Source organism: Peromyscus leucopus, chromosome 10, assembly GCF_004664715.2.
Source record: "Peromyscus leucopus breed LL Stock chromosome 10, UCI_PerLeu_2.1, whole genome shotgun sequence".
NCBI classification, from domain to species: domain Eukaryota; kingdom Metazoa; phylum Chordata; class Mammalia; order Rodentia; family Cricetidae; genus Peromyscus; species Peromyscus leucopus.
Genome location: NC_051071.1, coordinates 68,066,992 through 68,091,685, shown reverse-complemented (window position 1 = coordinate 68,091,685; position 24,694 = coordinate 68,066,992). Strand labels below are relative to the sequence as shown.

Sequence of the window (24,694 nt, the reverse complement as noted above, 5' to 3'; positions counted from 1 at the left end):
AGAAATCATTGAAATAGTGAACAAATGTTTAATGTATGTATATCTCTCTTACACTCTAGAGATATATATGTATGTATATGTATATATGCATATGTCTCTATATATAATTAACTTTATTTATAAAGAACTTTATTATGACAAATCTTAAATATTCTTTGTATGGAAATAAACTTATTCCCTCCAAATCAAACATTTTCCCTTGTCTCATGAAATTATATGTTACCTTATTTCATGTATTTCAACATGGTAATAACGTAAATAGTCAATAGTATTAAATACATTTCAAGTAACATATTGTAAATTAGTATTTTCTTCATTGTTTTCCAAGGTCAAATAATCCTTCATCAATTATCTTTTACTGTGTTTTGATTAATGATTATATAAATTACCCATTTATTTGATTATTTTATTTTTATTTGTGTGTATATGTGTGTTGGCTTATCTGCATGTGCACCATGTGTGTCCAGGTGTCAATGGAGGTCAGAAGAGGAGGTCAGAGACCCTAGAACTGGAGTTACAGACAGTAGCTGGTGTTTGGTTCCCATGTGGGTTCTCTGTAAGAGCACCAACTGCTCTGAATCACTAGGCAGTATCTCTGGCCCCTGACCCAGCTTTCTGTTTTCTCTATTACTCTTACATAATTAGAATATAATTACGAATAAGACAATCTTTTCTGCACTATGTATTTTGGTGAAAATTCTGGAAAAAATACGAATTTTGTCACTTAGATAACCAAATCATTTTTAGAGAACACTGTCGGAACAGAACACTAGGCAGAGTGCATCATTAAACTTACTAATAATGCTAATGAGTTTTCTATCGCCCAAGTGCCATGGTGGGGATTAGAGCAGCAACCATTCCAGAGACAGGAGGAGTGATCTACAGTGGAAACTGCCAAATCCTTCTAAAACATGCACCACTTTATGCTCTTATCCGCACTCAGTCTATCAAGCAGATTTATGTTGAATCTTGACATATGTGCAAGGAAGAAGTCTGGAGGCTGGAGGCACCGTACCTTTGAGACATAATCTTATAGGCATCTGGCAGGTAACATCGGATATTCTCCATCTGAGCAGGGTCAGAGTCACAGATCTTGTCATCTGTCCTCCCGTAGTTGGCACTCTCGATCATGATGACGTCGGTGCCGGGACAGCGGAGCTCAATGGGGTAGCTCTCACAGGAGAGCTCTCTGCGGACCACTGCCATGGGAATCGGGGCACGGCTGAAGGCTGGAGGAGGAGGAAGGGGTAGAAAAGACATCATCATCATCACTGTATATCCAAGGACATTGCATGCATTTACTTCCCCAGCATCTGGGTTAACCTGAACAAGGGCTAACACAGCTAGGACTCATCATATAAAGCAATACGGAATATTTCTCCTCTCGGTAACAACAAATCACAACCTCCCCTATTCTAACAATAACTTCTTAAATCCTAAGTTTGTTCCTACAGAACAGTAGCAAAAAAGGAACTCTGGATATTTTTTCATGTGAAATTGATTATTAAGAGAAGCATATGCCAAATGTAGATAACTGTTTTGAAAAACATTTAAAAAATATAGTTCACCAATTCCATACTACTTTTCAAAATTAAATATAACCAATCATATAAATTTAGCCAGTAAGATAAACAAACAACAGCATAAGGTGTTAATTTTCATTTACTACCTTATTTCTATAAAGGAAAATATTTTCTTTTATTTTTTCCTGTATTATTCCTTTTTTTGTGAATTACATGCCCAGGTTTATACATGGACTATTGTAAAAAAAAAATTGTAATATCACAAAATATCCACATGAATCCTCTATGGCTGTCACAAGCAAATCTTCAGATACTCACATTTTAAGTGATTGGTGTACACTTAAAATATACTTAAATTTGCTGCAGAAGATTTCTGTTCATGTCAATTTTAATATTTTCCCTTTCCCTTGCCAGTATATCATTGGAAGAAAGTTAAAGGTTTAATTGTCATAAAAACTGACCAAGTCTCCCTTAAAACATATAACTGAAATTATAGCTGAAGTATTTACCAAGCTTTAAAGAAGTAGATTTTAAAATAAGAGACATAGTCGTGGGTAAACATAAGGGACAGGTTAAATTTGCACAGTTGGTTAATTCCCTAATGAGTGCATCCATAACAATAGTATTTACAATATGTGGATCTTTCCGTTGCTTTCTAAGCACAAAATGTGGATGAAAAGGCTGTGAGGAGATCGGGGATGTAAAAAGAAGGAGCAGAGCAAGGTTAATGTTCTGACGATTTTGACCTCAGAAACAGTGGCTGCTTTGAAGACATCTGTTCTTTCAAATTTTAAAATGGTATAGACTTATCGTATTTCTATGTTTGTGTCATAGACTCCTTCTAAAACTACTGATCATGTTACCTAAAGTCATTGTGGCTGGGGCTGGAGGGATGACTCAGAGTAATTCTGGAGTACATACTACTCTTATATAGGATCCAAGTTTAGTTGCCAAGACCCACATCAGGGGGCTCACAACTGCCTGCAACTCCAGATCCTGAGGATCTGACATTTTCTTCTGACCTTTTTGGGCATCTACACTTATGCATATGCACCCAGACACAGGCACACATGCTTACATATATTACATATATATGTACATATATTACATATATTTAAAAAAAATTTAAAGATCTTGAAAAAAATAAGGAAAAGTACTTCTGGCTGCATTGTACACCTGGTCCCATTTATATTTCCTTTATGCTCTATTTTCCTTCTCTTCTATACACACACACACACACACACACACACACACACACACACACACAAATGTAGCACACCTGTAACACTGATCACAGACATCATGATCCTCATGACATTAGCATAATGAAATTTTATTATAATGTTATTTTCTTAGTTTCCTTTGGGTCACATTTTGGCAGGGTATTGTCACAAAGAAAAAATTTAATTCCTACTGTTCCTTAAAAAAAAAATAGTCAGCCGGGCGTTGGTGGCGCACGCCTTTAATCCCAGCACTCGGGAGGCAGAGCCAGGCAGATCTCTGTGAGTTCGAGGCCAGCCTGGGCTACCAAGTGAGCTCCAGGAGAGGCGCAAAGCTACACAGAGAAACCCTGTCTCGAAAAACCAAAAAAAAAAAAAAAAAAAAATATAGTCCTGTTTACTATTCAGAAATCTGCATTGTGGTCAAAGATGCACACTTTCTGATATCAAGATTTTACCTTCAAGAATAAAGACAGTTTTTCTTATTTGAATTTGAAAGTAAAAACATGATTGAATGATTAAAAAATGCTCCAGTTCATTAAGCCAGTTTCATGACTTTTGTCTGTTAATGAAATCACATGGATGTGTTCATTTTCAGAAAACATATTTAAACACATAAGTTTTAGAATGCCTTAAAATAAATTTTGAACATTTGTTAAAAGATAATTTTTTCCTTAACCTTGGTACAGCTATTTAAGGAGAATTATTTTGTTGCTGTTCTGGATGCCGCATTTATCTGGCTAATACTATGTTGATTTAGTCAATTCAGTTGAAATCAAGTAACACATAAGCAAAACACACCAACAGAGCCCATGTTGGACTAAGTGGACAATTTGGTGGTCACTGTCAAATATATCATTAAGAACCAAACACTACACAGATGCAAAGTCAACTAAAATGTGGAGGCTCAAATTTTCCATGTATCTATTTTGGACCTATGAAGATGACTTCCCCTCCACCTCTGTGATATTTTGTACAAAGCTCCAAGTTCAATTGTAGAAACTTTCTTCATTTTAACATATAATTCACCCATTTCGGTAACCCAGTGATAAAACGCATTCCACAAATGACGCATGCATTGTTTAAAGAAATACATTCCAGGAGACTATAGCATTACCTAGTTAGCTATTCAAATAACTTCTTAGTGTAACGTTAAATGTCTTCACCATCATGAAAAAAGTATTTCTAGCTGCATTGTGCTCCTAATTCCATGAGGGCTGCTTTAAAATTTTTGTTTATTTTTCCTTTTATTTAACTTCTCTTTTAGACTTACACACACACACACACACACACACACACACACACACACACACACACACTTCCAAAGAGGGAGAGTGGTTTAAGTTTAAAAAAAAAAAAAAGGGTTTTCTTTTTTTGTTCCCTTTGAATTTTTATGCTACCAATAGAAAGGCTTTGGTTACAAAATACCAAGAAGGACAACTCCAACAACCCAAGGATAGGTAGTGAAATTGTGTACTACATATATTTCAGAGTAACACTACTTTGAGCATTGTGAAGTGGCAAGATGACCTGAGCTCTTTTGTGTGCTCTCTTTAATTTGTTTCCACTTGTACAACATGGGGCAAATTTGTCTTAGTAAGGCACACACCACTGTAATCTATTAGACGCATATGTACATGCTGAACAAACTGGAAAGAGTAGATGTGAAATCTGGTGACGTCTGCTTCAATGCTGTACTTTAGTCCTAGACACTGGTTCTGAGACAGAGGGAATAGGAACGAGTTAAACGTCTGTACAACAGACGGCAAGCAGGAGACAGCAAGTTTGCTCATTCAGTAGTATATATGTGTTACAAGCCTGAAGACCTGAGTTAGGGTCTCCAGAACCCTCTCGTAAGTCTAGAAAAGAAGCGGATGTTTCTAATCCCAGAGTTTGGATTTGGAACATACCCAGGTAGTTCCTTTGGTTACCGTGAACAGGCATTCTAGTCAAATTGATAAGCTCCAGGTTTAGAGCTCCTGTCTTTCAAAAAAAAAAGTAATAAAGCAGAGAACTATCAAGGAAGATCTGTGATTTCTACCTCTGGCACACGCACGCGCGCGCGCGCGCGCACACACACACACACACACATACGCACGCATGCACGCACGCACACACAGGGCAAGACGAGCAGGAGAGGCAGACAAACAGACAGGCAGAGAGCAGTCTCACAATGTGCCTCAAATTCCATGTCAAATACACCTTTGCAAAGATAATGAAAATATCTTCAAGCCAGGCGATGGTGGCGTGCGCCTTTTATCCCAGCACTGGGGAGGCAGAGCCAAGCAGATCTCTGTAAATTCAAGGCCAGCCTGGTCTATAGAGTGAGATCCAGGACAGGCACCAAAACTACACTGAGAAACCCTGTCTCAAAAAAAACAAAACAAAACAAAAAAAAAAAAACAAAAAAAAACAAAAAACAAACAAACAAAAAAAAAAAGAAACAAAAAAATACCTTCTGCATAAGGTTAAATGATAAGAGAATTATCTCTCATTTTCATCATTTTTCTCATTTTTAGAACCTTCCGCCATCTTTTGCTAACATCTCTCCTTTTGGTGAGTTCCTCCTTGAACTCTCTCTATCACCACCAGGTCAGATCAATGCAGCCTGCTGGTATACACTTTGCTGGACCTATGTGTTTGATAACTACATATGGGGAGTGAGGAGGCTGGAAGACAGTAACCAAACACAAGTCAGATTTTTTTTTTTTATTTCCTGACCTCAAAGTACAATGGCTAGAAACTTCCCAGGCTAACCCTAGGGTGTGAAAGGGGACTTTTCAAATAAAGAAGTATTATGTAGCACATAGTTTGTGAGTTGGGGAAGATCCTCAATAAGAAGTAAAAACAAAAACAAAAACAAACAGATTAAGAGGCCAGCAATGAACTAGTTGAGGAAAATAATATAAATAATTCAGCTTTATACACACTGAATGCAAGCTATCAGAATAACACCTGTATGTGGACAATTGTATCAAAAGTCTAGAATTCGGGAGCAGTATAAGACTAAAACCATAGTAACACGGATCACTATTGAGTAAGGGAAAAGGGAGGAAAACAGCAAAGTTGGAGTCAGCGGTGGTCATCGAGGCTTTGGAGGAATTTTCTACTTCCTCACTAGAAAGACAAAACCAAGGGTACTGTCTATTCTAGAACTATGCAGGCTAGATGAACTTAACCACTTGTGATGACAACAGAGATGGCATCTTAGACGGTTCCAGTAGAGGAGAAGAACACATTTTATATCTTCTCCATAGGCAAGGATTCAATGAAATAAAAACTGGTTGTAAATGTAAAAATAACTGTCAATAAAACAGATAGGATCTGTATTCTGTGCTATTTGTTATAACTGAAAAAGAAAGAGTTTAACAGTCCACATTTATACTTATTTTTCATTCCCTCTTTATACTGTTTACCCCTTTATACTTTGTTTATAGATTTACAAATATAAATAATTCTCCCAAAGAATTTGTTTGGGGGTAAGAATGTAGAAGAAATGCAGATTAGAAAGCTATTTTATAGTCGTTAAATGAGAAAAGATCATTCCTTTAAAAGGGTAACAATAAAGAACACTTCAGATCTCCATAAAGAACAAAGCATTGTTAGGGCTTGGTAATTAAAGTCACAGGGTAAGAGACAGAGAAATAAATGATGACCAGGATTCTGGCATAGATAAATGGGTTGAATATATAGGAGCTGAATATATAGAGATCTTTATACATTTCAGCAATAAGATAACATGGATAGGGAGTGTAAGGTGCTTTGTTGTTTTCAAAGAACATTATGCTGTGGTTTTTTAATACGACTGTGAGTGTTTGCTACTCTTCCACTCTAACCCTTTTTCTCCTTGTCTGTGGCTACACTTAGTGACTCACTTCTGATGGATATGGTGTGGAAGCCATGCAGGGTTTTCCCGAGAGTTCAATGAAATCACAAGGCAATTTCAGCCTACCTCTTGGACAAATTCCCTGTATAGTTAGTGAATAACCTAAATGGTGGCACTCAGTCAGCCCAATGGAGTGGAGGAAGGGCCTGAGGAACTAACGCCCCCTACTGACAGCCAAAAGAAATATCAACTCCACATCTACGTTAAAGGTGCACTTACTAGTCCTAGCACAATTCTAATACCCTGAATTTAAACAAGAGCACTTTACCAAATAATAATTTTAGTGACATTCCAGTACTTAGTTAAGTGAACCACCCCAATAACTACATTTGACACAATAAAGAAGAAAAAGTCTATTAAGTTCTGTAATCAAAAACAGAGCATGAAATTTAGATGACACAATGTAAAAGAAAGATTTCTAATGAAAAAATTATAAAATTATCTTCAGTTACTATTTAGGCCTAGGAATACAAATAAAAGCTGTGGATGTGAACAGAAATAGTCATGTGGAGGCTGTCTCAAAAGTAGCAAGTATTGGAATAAGTGAATTCGCGTGTAGTTGCTACAGCTTTTCAACAATTACTAAATTTTATTCTACATTTTCTTCTAATTAAATTCACGAGGGGGAAAATGTCCCAAATTGTATCAGGTTTCACATTATCATAATTTTCCCAATCTTCTAAATGTCAAAAAATCTAAACTGGATACTCAACATGTCCTTAAGAATAAGAATTGTGTAGATGGCGGAGACAAGCAGACGCAGGTAGGCCTGTGGCAGCGGCCCGCGGAGGTAGATGGGTCCGGCGGCAGCGGCCGACAGGGACATTTAGGCCCGGCGGTAGCCGGCCGAGACATTCAGGCCCAGCGGCGGCCCACAGAGGTGGACAGGCCCTGCGGCAGAGATAAGCAGACAGAGGTGGACAGGCCCGGCGGTGGCGGCCGACAGAGACATTCAGGCCCGGCGGCGGCGGCCCACAGAAGTAGACAGGCCACTGGGCGGAAACGGGCTGACGCAGGTGGGTCCGCGGTGGCGACTCGCGAAGGTGGAAGGGCCCGGTGGCAGCGGCCAACAGGGACATACAGGCCCAGCGGCAACCGGCAGAGACATACACGCCTGGTGGCAGTTCGCAGAGGTGGATGGGCCCGGCAGCAGTGACGGGCAGGGGTAGGTAGGCCCTTGGTGGCAGCCGGCAGAGACATACAGGCCCGTTGGCCGCCCGCAGAGGCAGACAGACCCAGTGACAGCTGACAGGGACATACAGGCCCTGCGGCGGGGACGGGTGGACCCAGGTGGGCCTGTGGGGGCGGGCCACGGGGGTGGACGGGCCCGGGGACGGAGGGGGGCGGACGCAGCTTGGAACGGGGACGCCCCTGGCTCCCACGCCTGGGGAAGAGGCTATCTCCTTGGGTCGGGGCCGGGGCGAGTCTGGGCACTCCGTCTGGGGACAACCCAGGGCCCAGCTGCTGATCCTGTGAAACCCAACAACTTGGAGGTGCTGGTGAGACTACCCTGCTCAGCTGAAACCCATCTGGGAGAGGATTCAGATGCCTACAATTTGAAGTCTGAAGAAACAAGATCAGCTGAGGAGTTGACAAATGAACAAAACGTGACCTGGGAACACAGAAGAAGGCGCTACCCAGCCACTAAACCAGATCACCAGAATCATAAGTATATAATTCACCGACTGAAATCAGCTGTCCCTGAAGAAACAGCCCAATAGCACCAATTTAACCAAGAACCACTACTAAACCAAGACTAAAAATTAGAACAAGAGAGGCACTCTCAGACACAGACACCACCTGCACTGCACAGAGGAAAATATGAGTAGACGCCAGTGTAAAAATACAGGCAACAACATAAAGACCTATATGGCAACATCAGAACCTAGTGATTCTACACCTGCAAGACCTAAACATACCATGACAGAAGAAACAGAAGAGATCAACCCTAAAAATGACTTTAAGAAGATGATAGAGGCCCTTAAAGAAGAAATAAAACATTCCCTCAATGAGGAAATAAAAACTTTCCTTAAAGAGGAAATGAAAAACTACCTTAAAGAGGAAATAAAAACTTTCCTTAAAGAGGAAATGAAACACTCTCTTAAAGAGGAAATAAGAACTTCCCTTAAAGAGGAAATGAAAAACTCCATTAAAGAGGAAATAAAAAACTCCCTTAAAGAAATGGAAGAAAAAACGAACAAAAAATGGGAAGAAATCAAATTAAGCCAAGAAAAAACAATTAAACAGATGAAAGAAACATTCCAAGATCTGAAAAATGAATTTGAGACAATAAAGAAAACACATGCTGAGGGAATGCTGGAAATAGAAATCCTGACAAAACGAACAGGAACTATAGAAACAAGCATAACCAACCGATTGCAAGAGATGGAACAGAGAATCTCTGACACTGAAGACATGATAGAGAAAATAGATTCGTCAGTCAAAGAAAATACTAAAGACAAAAAAGTTGTAACACAAAACGTCCAGGAAATTTGGGACACCATGAAAAGACCAAACCTAAGAATAATAGGGATAGAAGAAGGAGAAGAATACCAACTCAAAGGCACAGAAAATATATTCAACAAAATAATAGAAGAAAACTTTCCTAACCTAAAGAAAGAAATACCTATGAAGATACAAGAAGCTTACAGAACACGGAATAGGCTGGATCCAAAAAAAAAAGTCCCCTCGCCACATAATAATCAAAACACTAAACACACAGAACAAAGAAAAAATATTAAGAGCCGCAAAGGAAAAAGACCAAGTAACATATAAAGGTAAACCCATCAGAATAACACCAGATTACTCAATAGAGACTATGAAAGTGAGAAGATCATGGACAAATCTTATGCAGACACTAAGAGACCACGGATGCCAACCCAGACTATTATACCCAGCAAAACTCTTAATCACCATAGGCGGAATAAAGAAAATATTCCAGGATAAAACCAGATTTAATCAATACCTGTCTACAAACCCAGCCCTACAGAAAGCACTAGAAGGGAAAATTCAACCCAAAGAAGCTAAACACATCCATGAAAAATCAAGCAATAGATGATCCCACACCAACATACACCACAGAAGAAACAAACTGGCGTAGCTATCCTAATATCTAGAGAAAAAGGATGTTTCAAAAGAGAAGAAGTCTTGTGGCAATGCCTCAGTGGTCCAGGTAACTACCAGAACTCGGAAAAGTTGGTTGAACTTGGGATTGACTGGGAGGCCAAAGATTTAAAAAGCAGAAGATTCTCTCAAGACATAAGTTGTGTGATAATAGTGTGTTTTGTGTGTGTGAATGAGAATTTGTAAATGTTGAATTCTAGGCTTCGACAATCATTGTCAGTGCAGATTAAGCTGCAAGTATTTATGTTCTAAAACTTAAATTATAAAGCTAGTTACGTCTTTCTAACAACTAGTTTTAATGTTCATGAGCATATTTTACCTACATTACTTTTTCAGGATGTTGAGAAAGCACAGGCTGGAGGCTGGGGCTAGATGGTTTTGAGGAAGAGGTCTTGGTGGACTCTTTCATAGAGCAAAGGGAAGCAATGCCTTCTGGGAAATGAGCTAAGTTTTAATCTAGTCTTTAAGATTAGAAGTCAAAAACAAAAATATTAAGGAAAGGAAAACTTAATTGATCTTTGAAGTATTGTTATGTGGAATTGAGTGGGACTTTTGAGGCCTTTCTTCCAGAAAACAAGGACTTGGTTGTCAGGCCTATATTAGGCCTAAACCTTGGTGCCATGTAGTTGTACTTAAAACATTTCAATGGAAAGTGTCTTAGTGATTGGATCTTCTAGTGCAGTTTGGAGTTCTTCCATTTGAAAAATGTGATATTTGCATGGGATTGTTTGAATCTTGTTTTCTAGTCCCTCCCCATCACTACCCTCATAATCTGAAGGTAGATTTTTCTCTTGATAAAGGAACAAAAAAGGTGAACATCTTGTTTGTAAATAGGTATCTAGTAACTAGTGGTAAACTTGAAATGGTAGAATTCTTTAAAGCCTAATTCTAGGTAGCCTTAAGAAAATGTATCTTAATTATTTTTGAACCTGTATTCACCTTGTTTTTTTTCAAATATCTTAAGTTGTATTTTCTTTTTCAGAGCTGCTTCTTATTTGGGGCTACTTTTTTTTTTTTTTTTAATTGGGGCGTAATTCATAAAAGGGTATATTGTTTTGATGAGACTTTTTACAACTATGGCTGGATGTCTTTCTTTAGTCTTCCAAGAAGGGCCATTTTACTTTTTTAGAGTTACTTTTTAAAGTCATGAGGTCAACAACTTGGACTACTATGCATGTAAGCGCTAATGCAAATTAAAGCCCAAGTTGACCTCCAGCAGAAGTTCATTCTATGTTGACAGTGAGAGAACACTTTGCCTGTTAGGATACTGTTACTCGTGGACTGAAATGCTGAAAAAACCCCTCCCCCTATTTTGTTTTTTGCAAAAATCAAGGTATATTCTAGGGTTTCCTGGTTGACCTCAACAGATAAACTGAGATGATGGTCTTAGATCAGAAATGATCTGAATGTAGATTTACAGTCTACGTGTACAGCTGGCTAAGTGAGATCGCTTTCACAGTTCTGCATGTATCCCATCGGCTCCCCACTAGTCACTGAACTCTTAAAACTGGTATTGTAACATTATCACAATGTTTTGCGCCAATTTTATAAACTTTACAGTACAATATGTGTTCCTTTTCTGAGGCAAACCAAAGGTATATTTCTCAAGGTTCTGCTGCTATCAGCAGCGTTGATGGAGGATTTTTTATACATTTGTAATAGATAGGAATAAACCAGAAAAAAAGAAGAAAAAAAAAGTGGTGGAGGAAAAGGTGAACACTGCAAGAATACTCAAAAGGGCTGAGATTTGCAAACGCCAAGAATGGCTTTGCATAGTAAATGGAATAGAACAGCTCTGAACTATAGCTTACTTTTCCTGGTTTGGTCTGACAGAATGATTGAATGCTTTTGTACAAAAATCAGAGCCTTAAAAACAAGGATTTGGTGAGATTGTAAAATGGTGTGCCACTTTGGCAAAACAGTTTGGTGGTTGGTCAAAATGCAAAACATTGTTACTCTGTTACTCAACAATTCTACCCTTAGGGATATATCCTCAAACTACTGAAAATGTGCACCTATGAAACATGTACATGAAGGTTTACAGCAGTGTGTTGCTAATAGTAAAAAAGTTAAAACAACTCAAATAGCTATCAAATACTGGAGAGAAATAAAATCTGGCTTATTCATACAATAGAATATTATTAAGACATAAAAATGAATGAGAAACTGACAGATTAAATGACTTTGGTGAACCTTCATAATTTCATTTGTAGATCTTTCGATTTCTAATTTATAAATACATTTGGGGTTATAAATTATAAATGTACTGCCTCCTGTCAACATTGTATACTTCTATTTGATGATTTCTGTGTCAAACATTATATGGAAATGTTTCCAAGTATTTTCTGTATTAACTGTGAATGAATAGAACAAAATAAATTGCCTGTGATGGAAAGAAAAAAAAAAAAAGAATAAGAATTGTAATTTCATGATAAACAAGAATTCCAGGAAATGATTACGTATTTCAAAAGAAACTTTTTAAGAGATACACCACTTTGGTTCTAAATATGTAGTGATCACACACAAAATGGCTGCTTGAAGCCCTTAAACATAAGAGATGAATGTTGTCTAAAATCTCCCTCCACTTAAGCATTGGCTCAGGTCTCCAATGGTCATCTTATATAGAACAGTGGCTGAACAGTCTGTAGAAGATTCGGAGTTACAGCATGGAGTCAAGAAAGTGATTCAAGTTCATGTGAGTTTGACAAAGTCTCAAAGGTAGGGTTGATAAAAATCAGTTATAGGATTGGATGATGGGATGTTAGAAAATTCAAAGCAGGAAAGAGGATATGGTCTTATGACTGAGAACACAAGAAATGGAAATTTCTTCATCTACTTGAGATAAGGCAAGAAACTTTGGTCTGTAAAGTCTGTGAAATATCTTTAGGAAAATACAATAATTAACATGTGTTTTGTCTCCAATGAAGTGCTTGTATTGGTTCATAAACACAAAACAACATACATGGATACAAGTAAAGTGATTATATGATATTCCCGACAGAGTGTAGAAAATATAAGTGAGAAAGTAATGAAATTAGAAAGGGCTTTAAAATTAGATTCAGAATATATTCAAAAAATTTAAAGATATAGATTATGGCACATTATAACATAAAAGTATAAAAATTAATAAATCAATTTTAAAGCACTGGTCTACATCTTATTCCAAAATATCAGAATAAGGAATAAGTACAATTAATGAGAATATATTGTAACACATTAAGAAATAACACAATGAAAATTGTTATCACTTTTTAGTTGGCTTTCAAGTGTTAGAAAGTATCACTCCAATATGAACTTCAGCAATAAAGAGCTAGAGCATCATCATTTCCAACTTGTTACACCAGGAAACTCTGTGCTACACTAAGGTGGTAAGAAAGTGGAAGTAGAGGAGAATTCTGAGGAAGGAATGAAGGGAAAATTCAGTGATTTCCCTTGAGTTCTATAGAACAAAATACAAAGTCCTAAGACAAAATAGCAGTTTATATATCAGAAGGAGCTGACCTGAACTCCATGTGTATCTTTGGCTGACCCATGAGGGCAGAAATGTCCAAAAAAATCTTTTTAAAATTAATATGATAAAGCATCTTTTGACTATGTTAATCTGAAAAAGTGTACCAAGTCTTACTAAAACTGACAGCATAGGAATATGAGAACAAGAATTAAAAATAAATATTGAGTCATTATGTTGTAAGCAGGTAGGGTAGCAAGGATAGTTAATTTCATAATCGCCTTCAGGGGTTACATATCAAAAATACAAAGAAAAATTCCTTTCCCACTTCAATGTCACTATTTCATGTTGCAAGAATATGCAAACAGAAGTATTAAAGTGTATCAATCGACTACTGGGAAGATTTTCAGATCTGTGGTGCAATCCAGATAAAAGACCAGAAATGTTCTCAAAAAAGCAGTTATAAAAAAAAGATATGAAGCATCAAAAGTTGAAGGCAGGGAACAGGAGAGTTGAAAAGGGTCCTCATCTCACAAAATCCCCAAAAATAATGGTAGATTGGGGCACTGCAATAGTAATAAATAATAATATATGGAATTTTATTATGAATTGACTGAGCTATTACTAAAATTTTCCATAAACAAACATAGTTACAATTTTGGTAAGAGCCCAAGTTATCATCTCAGGAGGATAAGATGCAGAGTTTTATTTTTTTTTATGAAAAAACAATCCTTATTCCTCGAATTGTACTATATAACCTGTAAGAAATAAAATCAAACTTCAAAATCAGTCAATTAAAAGTTACTTCCTATGTTGATGCATCTTGCTCTTGGCCTACACTGGTTTCATGAGTGGAACTTTACTTTTCATGTTCTCATCGTTTATTTCCTCCCTGACATTTTGCTGTCCTCTGGTATTTCCAAGATCCTCACTTGATGTTGATGGATTTCCCTCTCCTCTCTGATTTAAGTCTGACTATTTGACATAGAAGACTTTTTCTTAAATTTTCCTGCTCACAACATTTAAGCAGTAAGTTCTGATGGCATTAGCCAAGATTCTATTTCAAAATTAAAATTCTTATATTTTGATAAAATTATTATATTCTGAAATGTTAATAGTTTGAAGTGATATATATGTATGAATTCTTTCATTGATTCTCTTCATTAATACTGACTTTTACTGCATATAAGGTATTGACAGGCATAAGTTATGTTTGCACATGTAAACACACAAAAATGTATATACAATTGTCTTATGGAAAGTGTCTTTCAAGTTATTTTTCTACTAGTGATGGTTTATTTTAAGTTTACTTTAGTATACAATAAAATTATACTATTTCTTTTAGTTTAACCACAAATGTAATGTATTTTCATGATAATTGAATATATACAAAGGCCCTAGTCACAGCCTCTTTCAGGGTGGGTGACAGAGGCCACTTTTTTTGATAAACTATTTCACTTTGAACAGCTTTATTGTGGTATTTTATTTGTACTGAAATGTGATTTTCATTGTATGTTAATAAATAAAGTTGCCCGGGGGTCAGAGCTATTAGATCTATAGCAAGAGCATGGCGGTGGTGGCGCATGCCTTTAATCCCAGCACTTGGTATAAGAGCTAGGTAGATCTCTGTGTGTTCAGGGATACAGCCAGCATTGGAGACATATGCCTTTAAGACCTGGAGGGCGGTACTTACAGGCAGTCATGTGTTTGGGTTTACAACCAATGAGAAGGCAGAACAGAAAGACTATTTAAAGACAGACACACAGGAAGTAGCTCTCTCTTTCGGGAAGCTAGGAGCACTGCAGGAGGTAAGATTTTAGCTCTGAGCTCTGACCTCTTGGCTTTCTCCTTTACATTGGTTCTGTGTTTCTTATTTTAATAAGACGGTTGGTTACATCTACACAGCTTTTGTTAAAACATGTTAAAACATTTTGGGGTGGAGGTGGGTTTTGAGACAGGGTTTCTCTGTGTAGCTCTGGCTGTCCTGGAACTCTCTCTGCAGACCAGGCTGGCCTTGAACTCACAGTGATTTGCCTCCCTCTGCCTCTCAAGTGTTGAGATTAAAGGAGTGCACCACAACTGTTCAGCAGAAAGCTTTAATACATTTTTAAACATTTTTTTTTCTTTTTAAGTACATTTTCTATATCCATAGTTTTTGCATTGTTTGAGCTTCCCAGAAGGAAGAGATTGGTATTGTTAAAATCAATTACTGTTTATAATAAAATGTAGACAATATTTAGTATTTCAGGTCTAATACGTTTTCTCTGTTTATATGACAAAGCCAAGTATATAGAATAGTGAATGAAATTTAGCAGGCTTAAAAAATATATTATTCGGTGGAAGCATTTTGTTCGTTTTCTCTTAATATTTATCAGTTTTACTGGACCAGATTTTTCCCAATCCTTTGTGAACAAGAGAGACTAACTCATGGGCTGAAAAGAATACAAACTGATAGACTCCCATTTCACAAATAGTACTAACACTAAAGGAGTATCAATTTTCAGGAGGAAAACTTGCACCAAATAATAAGCATATAAGATTCTTTAATGGGGGGGGGAATAGTAGATTAAATATAAAATTGAGAAACGTGATCATTTAATCAATGAGAGTATTTATGGGTCTTATACATATTTTTACCATATAATGAAATATATAAGAGACAAAAAATTGGACATAAAACTGTATTTTTCACTCCAGGGAACTATACCTAAGATATGCCCAGATGTATCTAAAAATGTGCACTTCAATGGAGTAAAATTAAAAATCAGTTTGACTACTTCAAGGGTATTATTTGAGGGGAAATAAAGAATAAGAATCAACATATTCAAGATTTCAAAAAATTAGTACCATTACAATTTTTATATAATATGTTCTGCATATACATCATATATGCCATTACAAGTTTCATATATATATATATATATATATATATATATATATATATATATATCACCTTTATTTCAGGTAGGTTTTCTTTAAATAATACATATATTATCTATATTTTTGTTGTCTTTAAGTCATATATACATTATATCTCTATTTTAGGTAGATTTTCTCCCCCAATACAGAACAGATCCTGCCATATACTAGCACAATCTATTATATTTAATAAAAAGTTGAAGCTCATTTTATGGCTTAATCAGTGAGATGCCTGACACACAACCTTGAGGACTCAAGTTCTCTTCTGTAACAGTAGCCAACCTTGGAGAGAACAGTCATTGACGGTTCCTCAAGGTGCAGGAGCCAACTAGCCTAGGCAAAATGAGTTTCAGGGAAAGACCTTGTCTCAAAAAATAAGGTAGAATGGGCTCTATGAGGACATGTGGTCTCAACGCCTGACTTCCACATGCACAGACATACATATGCACTGACATGTACCTCTGCACAAACCCTAAAACAAATACATACAGCATACACACACACACACACACACACACACACACACACACACAGTGTCTTCATGTCTTCAGTTTTCTGCACAATAAATAATTGTTATTTAGATTGTAAGATGTGACTAAATTGACTCACATAGTTTTATTTCAGAAATTTTTTAAACATTGGGCATGAAAAACTACAGGGTTTTTTGGTAAAAGATGAGCTTTAGGAATCCAATATACTCTAATTTGTTTTTTGGGTGGTCTCAAGTGAGGCCAGGTAACACAATGGAGTCTCGCAACCACAAGGAACTTCTTCATCTGGAATAATTATAAATCTGTGTGGCATTTACTTTCATATGGCACAAAACAATGCAGAATTTCTCATGGGAAAAACAAATTGTTACATAAATAATGGAGGTTTATTTTAATCATGAGTTTTTGCTATATAATTGATAGTATTTTGAGATGTTACATTGCTACAAAAGCCACTAATCAAAGAGATATACTTTAAATTTATCAAGGATAGGGAAATATATATTTCATCTGAGATAGATTAAACAATAGATTCTATCATAGTCGTTTTGTTAATTTATAACTGTCTCATAAATTATTCTTTTAAAAAATTCACATGCATATAATATCGAGTTTCTTTTCACAATACATGTGGGTATCCTGAGCTCTAACTTTTAAATCTAATGGTATACAGTGTTATAAACTGGTTCATAGAGAGGAATATAAAAGAACATGGTAAGCTGAGAAAATTGTGGTTTTCAATGAAGCACAAAATGACGCAGAAAAAGAATAAATATCCACATAATATTTACATGTGTTAAAGTTTCTTCAGTACTCTAAGATCACTTGTAAGCTTCTGCAGAAGCATTGTAAACATGCTGGAATAATATCCATGTTTTTAAAGTGATAAATTGCATGATTATACTGTTTTGTATGGTTTATGGTCTTGTTTTCCTTAACAGTAAATCTATTAAGGCAAGTATTGCCAAGAAAGGGATTTAAAAGAAGCCAGCAGAATTTTCAAACACTCTCTTAACAAATGTTATTAAAATCTTCAAAAACACATAAACAGTTCATTTGGGAAAAAAATCATCTGATGTGAACCTCTTATTATTTGTAAGCTAATACAATTTATTTATCTATCTACTCAACCATTCACTCGAAAAACAGCTGTTGAGTTTTATTATATGCCAAGAAATGAGCTCTATTCTCTAGGAGATGAATATGAATGTAATGAATATGAATGCTATGATTCCTGTCCAAAAGCTATTAATTTTTAAGCAACTTTTGCAAACTTTATATAAGTAGTAATGGATTAAATGAGGCTACTAATTTGAACCTCCCTCCAAGGAATTAAATCAATTCTAAAGCACAGCAACAAAACACAGTGGTCATCCAGCAACATACATCTGGGTCATTTATATACTGCTAGGCTTGTCAGTGATGATAAAACATTTATATTGGGCTCCAGAAAAATCTCTGAGTGTGCTGCTTGCCCTGTAAACCTGAGGCACTGAGTCTTGATCTTTAGAACCTAAGTAATCAGCTGGGTGTGGTTTCACACATCACTAACCTCAGTGTTGGGGAGGGAGAGACAGAGGGATGCTGGGACCTTGTTTACCAGCCAGTCTAGCCAGTCAGTGAACACCAGCTTCAGTGACCCTGGCTCAGAAATAATATAGAGAGCAACAGAGGAAGACACCATATTTTGATGCTTGGCCCCCACATACACATGTACAGTTATTACATGTACAGGCATATACATTTCTCAAATTTCAGAGCACTGGCTATAAATGTAAGTACTTTCTCCTGATGCTTCCTTCCGGTGCTCTCAGTTACTAATGGATGCTTCTACAGCATTGTCCAGTAGACTCTAAACTACCTGGAGGTAAGAAAAGGAAAAAAGCATTTGGATCCATTAATAATAAAGATTAAACTCAGGGTCTAAGAATTCATATAATTGCAAGTAAGAGGATTAGAAGAGAACCGGGAGAGAATAGAGTATTTAAGCTGGAGTAGACCTCAAAATGCTTATAGGTAATCTGTGTGAGACTAGATAAAAAGAAAATTAAATTGAAAAGAGGTAAAATTGGATATCAAGGAAGACAAATATTTTTCATGAGATCAGACGAGATCGGGCGCGTTCAGGGTGGTATGGCCGTAGACAAGACAAATATTTTAAATGACATCAGATAATACAGGAATCACATGATTATTATATTAAAAGATAAACGAAACTTGAATGTAGAAAATCTAAGGTATCAGAACAATTGGAAAGACCACCACCCAATAAACAGATAATCAGAATTACTTTATTGCCTGCCTTGACAAGAAAAATATAAGGGGTCAGAGCGATATGGAGCCTGTAATGATTCTTACTACCAACCTTGACAACCTAAGTCCCATCCACTGGACTCACGTGACGAAAAGAGAGAAGTGACTCCCATTAGATGTCCTCTAACCTCCATAGGTGTTCCATGCCATGTACCAACAAATAAACAGTCAAACAAAATAAGTAAACAGAAAACAAGAAATAAGAAAGAAACAAGGAAGGAAGTAAAGAAGGAAGGATGGAAGTAAAATGTAAAAGGGCATTGGTAAGATTGCTAAGGAACTTAACCTAGATGGAATACTTAAGACTAGTGAGCTGGGCTCTGCTGACTCCCCATGGGAGACCTCGATCTGTGGGATGTGGGGATGCGGGGTGGCTTGGGAAAGAGGGCTGAGGGGTGGAAGGAGGGAGGAGGGGTCTGTGGATAGCATGAGGAGTAGCAAATTTCTTAATAAAGAAAAATTAAAAATAAATAAATAAAAAATAAAAAACACATTCTGTTTAGACAATTTAAAAAAAAGACAGTGGGAAAACAAAGATTTTTCTTAACTTTTCCTATGCTTCTGTTAGTTAATAACCACTAGCAAGGTATTCTGAACTGAGATGTGGCTTCTAAAAAGTCAGTCTCTTGTGGCCACTGTTGCATTTTCTTAACAAATTCTTTTACTAACTTGTTAGGGTAGCCAGCATTATTTTGAGTAAAAGAAGTAGAAATCGGGATATAGACCTATCAACTTTTACTGAGTCGGTTTGGGTGGCTACTATAAATTACTGTAATCTGGTGGCACATAAACAACCATTTATAATTACTACATTTCTGGAGGTTGTAGAGTCTAAGATAAAAGCATTGGCAAATACTGTGTCTAGTCATATTTCTTTGCTCCTAGACGATCCCTTGGTCCTCACAAGTTAGAGAGAGAAAGGCATCTCCTATGGCTTTTTAATGAAAGTCTTCATCCTATCCATCAGATTTGAAGTCTCTTGATCTAATTTCCTCCCCCAAACTCCACCTCTTAATATCATCTCAGGTGATAATTGTAAATATGATGTACATATGTAAATGAAGGGAGACAAACATCCAGACCACTGAAGTCCCTAAAACTCTTGTACTTGTCTTGACTGCACTGTGAAAACAGTTGTCTCTGACTTGTCCTTGACCGAACTGATTTTAACATTCTTGCATCATTAGAAATCTCAGGACTGAGAGCTGATTCAGTGAATAATGACACCTACTGCCAGGCTTCATCAACTGAGTTCAACCCTCACATAATGCACATGGCACAAAGAGAGAAACAACTCTTCAAGCTGCCTTCTGACCTCCAAGTGCCTCGTGCCCTGTGCACAAACCCACACATACACTCACAAAATAAATACGTTTTAAGTATAATTGTGCATGTCCCCCATTAGTCTAACTTCACGATCTCAGCTTAGACATTTGCCTTCTCGGTGCCTTATTCTTTTATCTGGAAAATTAGAGTTGATCAGCTCCAGGGTGCTTTAAACTTACAAGAATCATTTTTTACTCTATGACACCTAGGTTCTTGTCCTTCAATTTCCACTAATTACATAGTGTTTAGTAATTTCTTTCCTGCTTTAGACATCTATTTCCTTATCATAAAATGTGGAAAGTGAAGGAAGTGATTAATAACATTGTTAAAGCTCACAGTCCAAGTTGAATGTGATTGATGATACAATAAGGGTAATTCCATGTCACATAAGTTGGGATGTTATATCTTAGTATTATAAATAGGTTAGATTTTTGTCAAAAAGAAAAAAGAAAACAATGAAATCTTCCCCTCAAAATAGACACAGGGAATAATAAAATAAGCACATATGCATTGTTAATAAAAATAAATATAGTAGAAAACTGCTAAATTGGTATATGAAAATAGCAAGTTAAAAAAACTTTCTAATACAAACTGTGACATTTAAATCATAATTTTTGCTTTTAATACTATGTATTCATTTTCCTCACAAACAGAAGTATCAAGACTATGCCAAAATGCCTTCTCCCCGCCACCCCTGAAAAAAAATTAAGTTCTTGTAACATATAACACATACACTAATACAAGATTTATAATGAGACTAATTTAGGTCTAGTGATGAGGTTCAAAGTTAAGAGCACTTACCTAGTATTCATAAGGTCCTAGTTTCAAAACCCCGTAATGCTCCCCTTCCCTCCCCCCAAAGAAAACCTCAGAATAAATGCTGGAATGAAATCAATATTAAAGTTATGTTTAGTATACACTCATGCCAAGTTTCATTTCTAGGATAAAAATGATGAAGAAATTTAAAAAGAAAATAAAAGCAATGGCCAAGTAAATAAAAATGTAAGTACATTTTTGATAGGGAGAAAAATGAAAAGACTATTTCAAATATTTATTAAGACTCAGCCTTTCCTGTCACATGTTAGATCCTCATTCCTCAAATGTTCTTATTGAGTCCTACTCAGTCTTAACTCAAAATGATATCTTACTTAGAAACAGCTCTAGCAAGACAGAACTGGTTAAAGCATTAAAGTGGCCCACTTGTTCTTAGAAAGAGAAACTTGAGATGCACATATACATATAGAGAAGAGATGGTCATTTGCAACCAAAGAGAGAAGGCCGGACAGAGACTTCACAGCCTTGAGCAAGAACCAACCAGAAACCTTCACCTCACATTCCCAGCCCTCAGAGCTGCAGGCAAATCAATTCTGTGTTTAAGCTGCCTAAGCTGTCACTCTTGGCCACAGCAGCCCTAACAAATTATTAATCTCTTGTGATGCTGAGCTCTGGGCGAATTCCCTCATTGCTCCATGCTAGGATCAAAATAGCTTTGGACTTTTCATAATCACGAATTTAAAATCATAAATCCTCATAACACATAGTCTAGAAATCTATGGAAGCACCAGCGAATTACGGAGGAAGGCTGTTTTCGAGAATAACATGTTTAATCTACATTAATAGATCCTCCAAACCAAAGCATCAGAGTCATTAAGCACAATCCCAGTCATTAAGACACATCCAAGTCCCACTGCCTTATAGTTCTATTCAAGTTACAATTTTTTGTCACTTCAACAAGATTTCCTCATATTAGAATCAATGCTGTCAAAATGGTGCATCATTAAATGTAAATTATAAGATGGCTTTAAACATCCTATGCAGAGTTGATGCATTATATTTAATTATGCCTAAAGATGGAAATGCGAGTTTTACAAAACTAACCAACCACAGGTTAAATATCATGTGAAAATAAGAACCAATTTATTGTGAGGGAGCGACTGAAGCCGGTGTTCCAGTTCAAGACAACTTCCAAAGTCAACTTCACTGAGAATTAAAATAATCATTTATGTGAGTGGTTTTCACAAGGTTGATTGGTTGTAGTTTACCAATATTTATGAGGTAGATATAGAAAACTGTGCTTCATAATGAAGAGAAAAATGTGCAGCAACACTTGTTTTCTAGAATGGTGGCGAATATTGATGCAGTAGAAGGCTAGAGGAATTTCTGCTATTCTAAAAAGATACAGTCAGTAGGTCAAATACTTCCAAGAGATTTTTTTTTTGTCTTCTCCCTCCTCTGCTTCCTTAGTCATCTGTTTTGTTTTGTTTTAATCAGTAAATTACATACATTTATTGGTGTGGAAAATAAGCCACATCAGGAAACCTGTTACTTGTAACACATCCAGAGCTAAATGAGATTATGAATGAGACACAATTTGAATAGTTACATCTTGATGAATAAAAGGTCTGTCCTCCTCCATAACACATGTTGTTTTCTCAACAGTGTTCTTATGCCATAGGATGTGAAATACAATCCAGTCTTTCAAAATTATTTTAAAATAGCACTTTAAAACGATGACAGATGAGCAGAACGGAGCTTTTTTTTTTTCTTTCCTAACAAAGAAGGTGTTTAAAATATGCAAGCACTACTTCCCAAGATGGGGGGAGGTTCTTGAATGGCTACATTAAAGAGGCTTCATTAACTGTTGTGACCAACATGAATTATCTCATGTTTTTTTTTTTTTTTAAATGACTTCTATTACATAAATCCAGCGAGTTACCGACCAAGGGTTTAAATGCCGACAAAAGGAACATCTAGCAGTGTTCTCAGCTTCTCTGCCTCCTTTGTTTCCAGTCAGGTGACTAATGGCTGAGTGCTAGTTACTGTAACAGACTTATGGAGGGCCAGGGCAGCAGGGAAGGTCTCATCAGCCCAGCCTGGTTAGGGAGAAGACTAACAGCATTGGAAGGGCTTCCTTAGCAGGCAATGGGTCTGGAGACGGCATCTGGAAGAGTTGTCTAGGATCCCACTCTGTGAATCAGTGCAGGGTAGCTACACATCAAAGGGAAAGTAAAGAATGCCTTGTGGAGGAAGAAGGCATTGTTAAAGAAAGAACACCCAGGGAGCTTCAAGTACAGTGTGTCAGACTCTTTTATTCAAAATTACTTCTACAACATTATTTATTGGTATCGTGTGGCCCGTACCTCCATCCACCACAACCAAGAGAGTGCAGAGGAGATAGCAACTCTGTTGGGTAGTTCTCTCCCACCTCTCTATAGGGCTTCCAAGCATCAAACTAAGGCTACCAGGTGCCAGGTATCAAACTCAGGTCACCTGATTCACACATAAAGATTTTTTTTTTTCCTGAACCATCCCACCAGACCCAAAAGTAATTTTTTTTCTTTTGTAAGGTATATATACTACCACACTAAAATTTACATAATGATGCAAAAATATTATATCATTTTCTCTTCAGGTGTCCACTGATAGGGACATAAGCAATAGGGTGGAAAGGCATAAACGTTTTACTCTCGATTTTCTTGTTGCCTACATTTTTTGAGTCACACTTTCTTCCCCTTATGGCACTGGCAAGAAAAAAGTAACATAACAAATATGTCAACACTCTAAGTACAAAATATTATAAAGCATGAACATTTGTGCTGGGAATACCGATTGACAGTATGTCAGAGTCACTGACTATGAGTGAACAAGACAAAATCAAATGCAGCCTAATCACACTGCCTGTCATGGTGGGTCCAAACCAAGCTTTTATTTTTAAACTTTTCCATTTTCTAATTTTTATTTAACTATCCACCAAAGTGATAAACAAAGGCAGCTCAGACTGGCAGATGATGGACAACTCCATGAAGATATCCAACTCATCAGACAAAAATGAACAGGGATAGAAATACAATTCATAAGCATTGAGTCATCTCTCCACAAATAAATCAGTTCATTTATGGTTCAGACAACAAAGACTGGAATGTTATGTGGTGAGGGGGTGGAAAGAGTTGGGGTTAGTGGTGGTGATGACAGCAAGAATTAAGTAGCTACCCTACTGAGTGCTTACTCTGGGCCAAGCACAGTGCTGTGTATTATGTAAACTCTCATTTATCCCTTACATAGAACAATGTGTGATGAAAATCATAATCCTCAAGTATGAATAAGCTCTCATTCTATACCCATACCTCTGCTAGGGATTATTCTCATTAATCCTCATTAAAATAATTTTACCACAATGTTATCTTTTACTTCTTAAGGCAATAGTTGTATACTTTCCCATTTACCAACAAAGCAAAAAGGAAGTTCAAGTCCATTGTTTAGTAGCACTTTGGAACATTAACAAGGATTTGGATATAATAGATATGTTCTTAGCAGCCTAGGAAGTGGTGCCGATTACTGCCAGAAGCTTAATAAGATTCCTCTTTAAAGTAAAATAGGCCCATTGTAGGAATCCTAAGAGATTCTGAGAAAAACAACTGAGTAATAACCAGGATGTGTGCCCAGCT

General features: G+C 36.7%; 1 protein-coding gene across 30 annotated transcripts in view; it reads right to left on the bottom strand.

Annotated features, from left to right (window-relative positions):
- The window catches only part of Adgrl3 (adhesion G protein-coupled receptor L3), a 744,444-nt gene that overhangs the window by 397,784 nt on the left and 321,966 nt on the right, over positions 1 to 24,694 (bottom strand). For all 30 annotated transcript variants that reach the window (XM_028854109.2, XM_028894208.2, XM_028894402.2 and 27 more), the window contains one exon: positions 1,016 to 1,229. In XM_028854109.2, the coding sequence (XP_028709942.1) occupies positions 1,016 to 1,229 (214 nt within the window). The remainder of the gene's footprint in view (positions 1 to 1,015; positions 1,230 to 24,694) is intronic.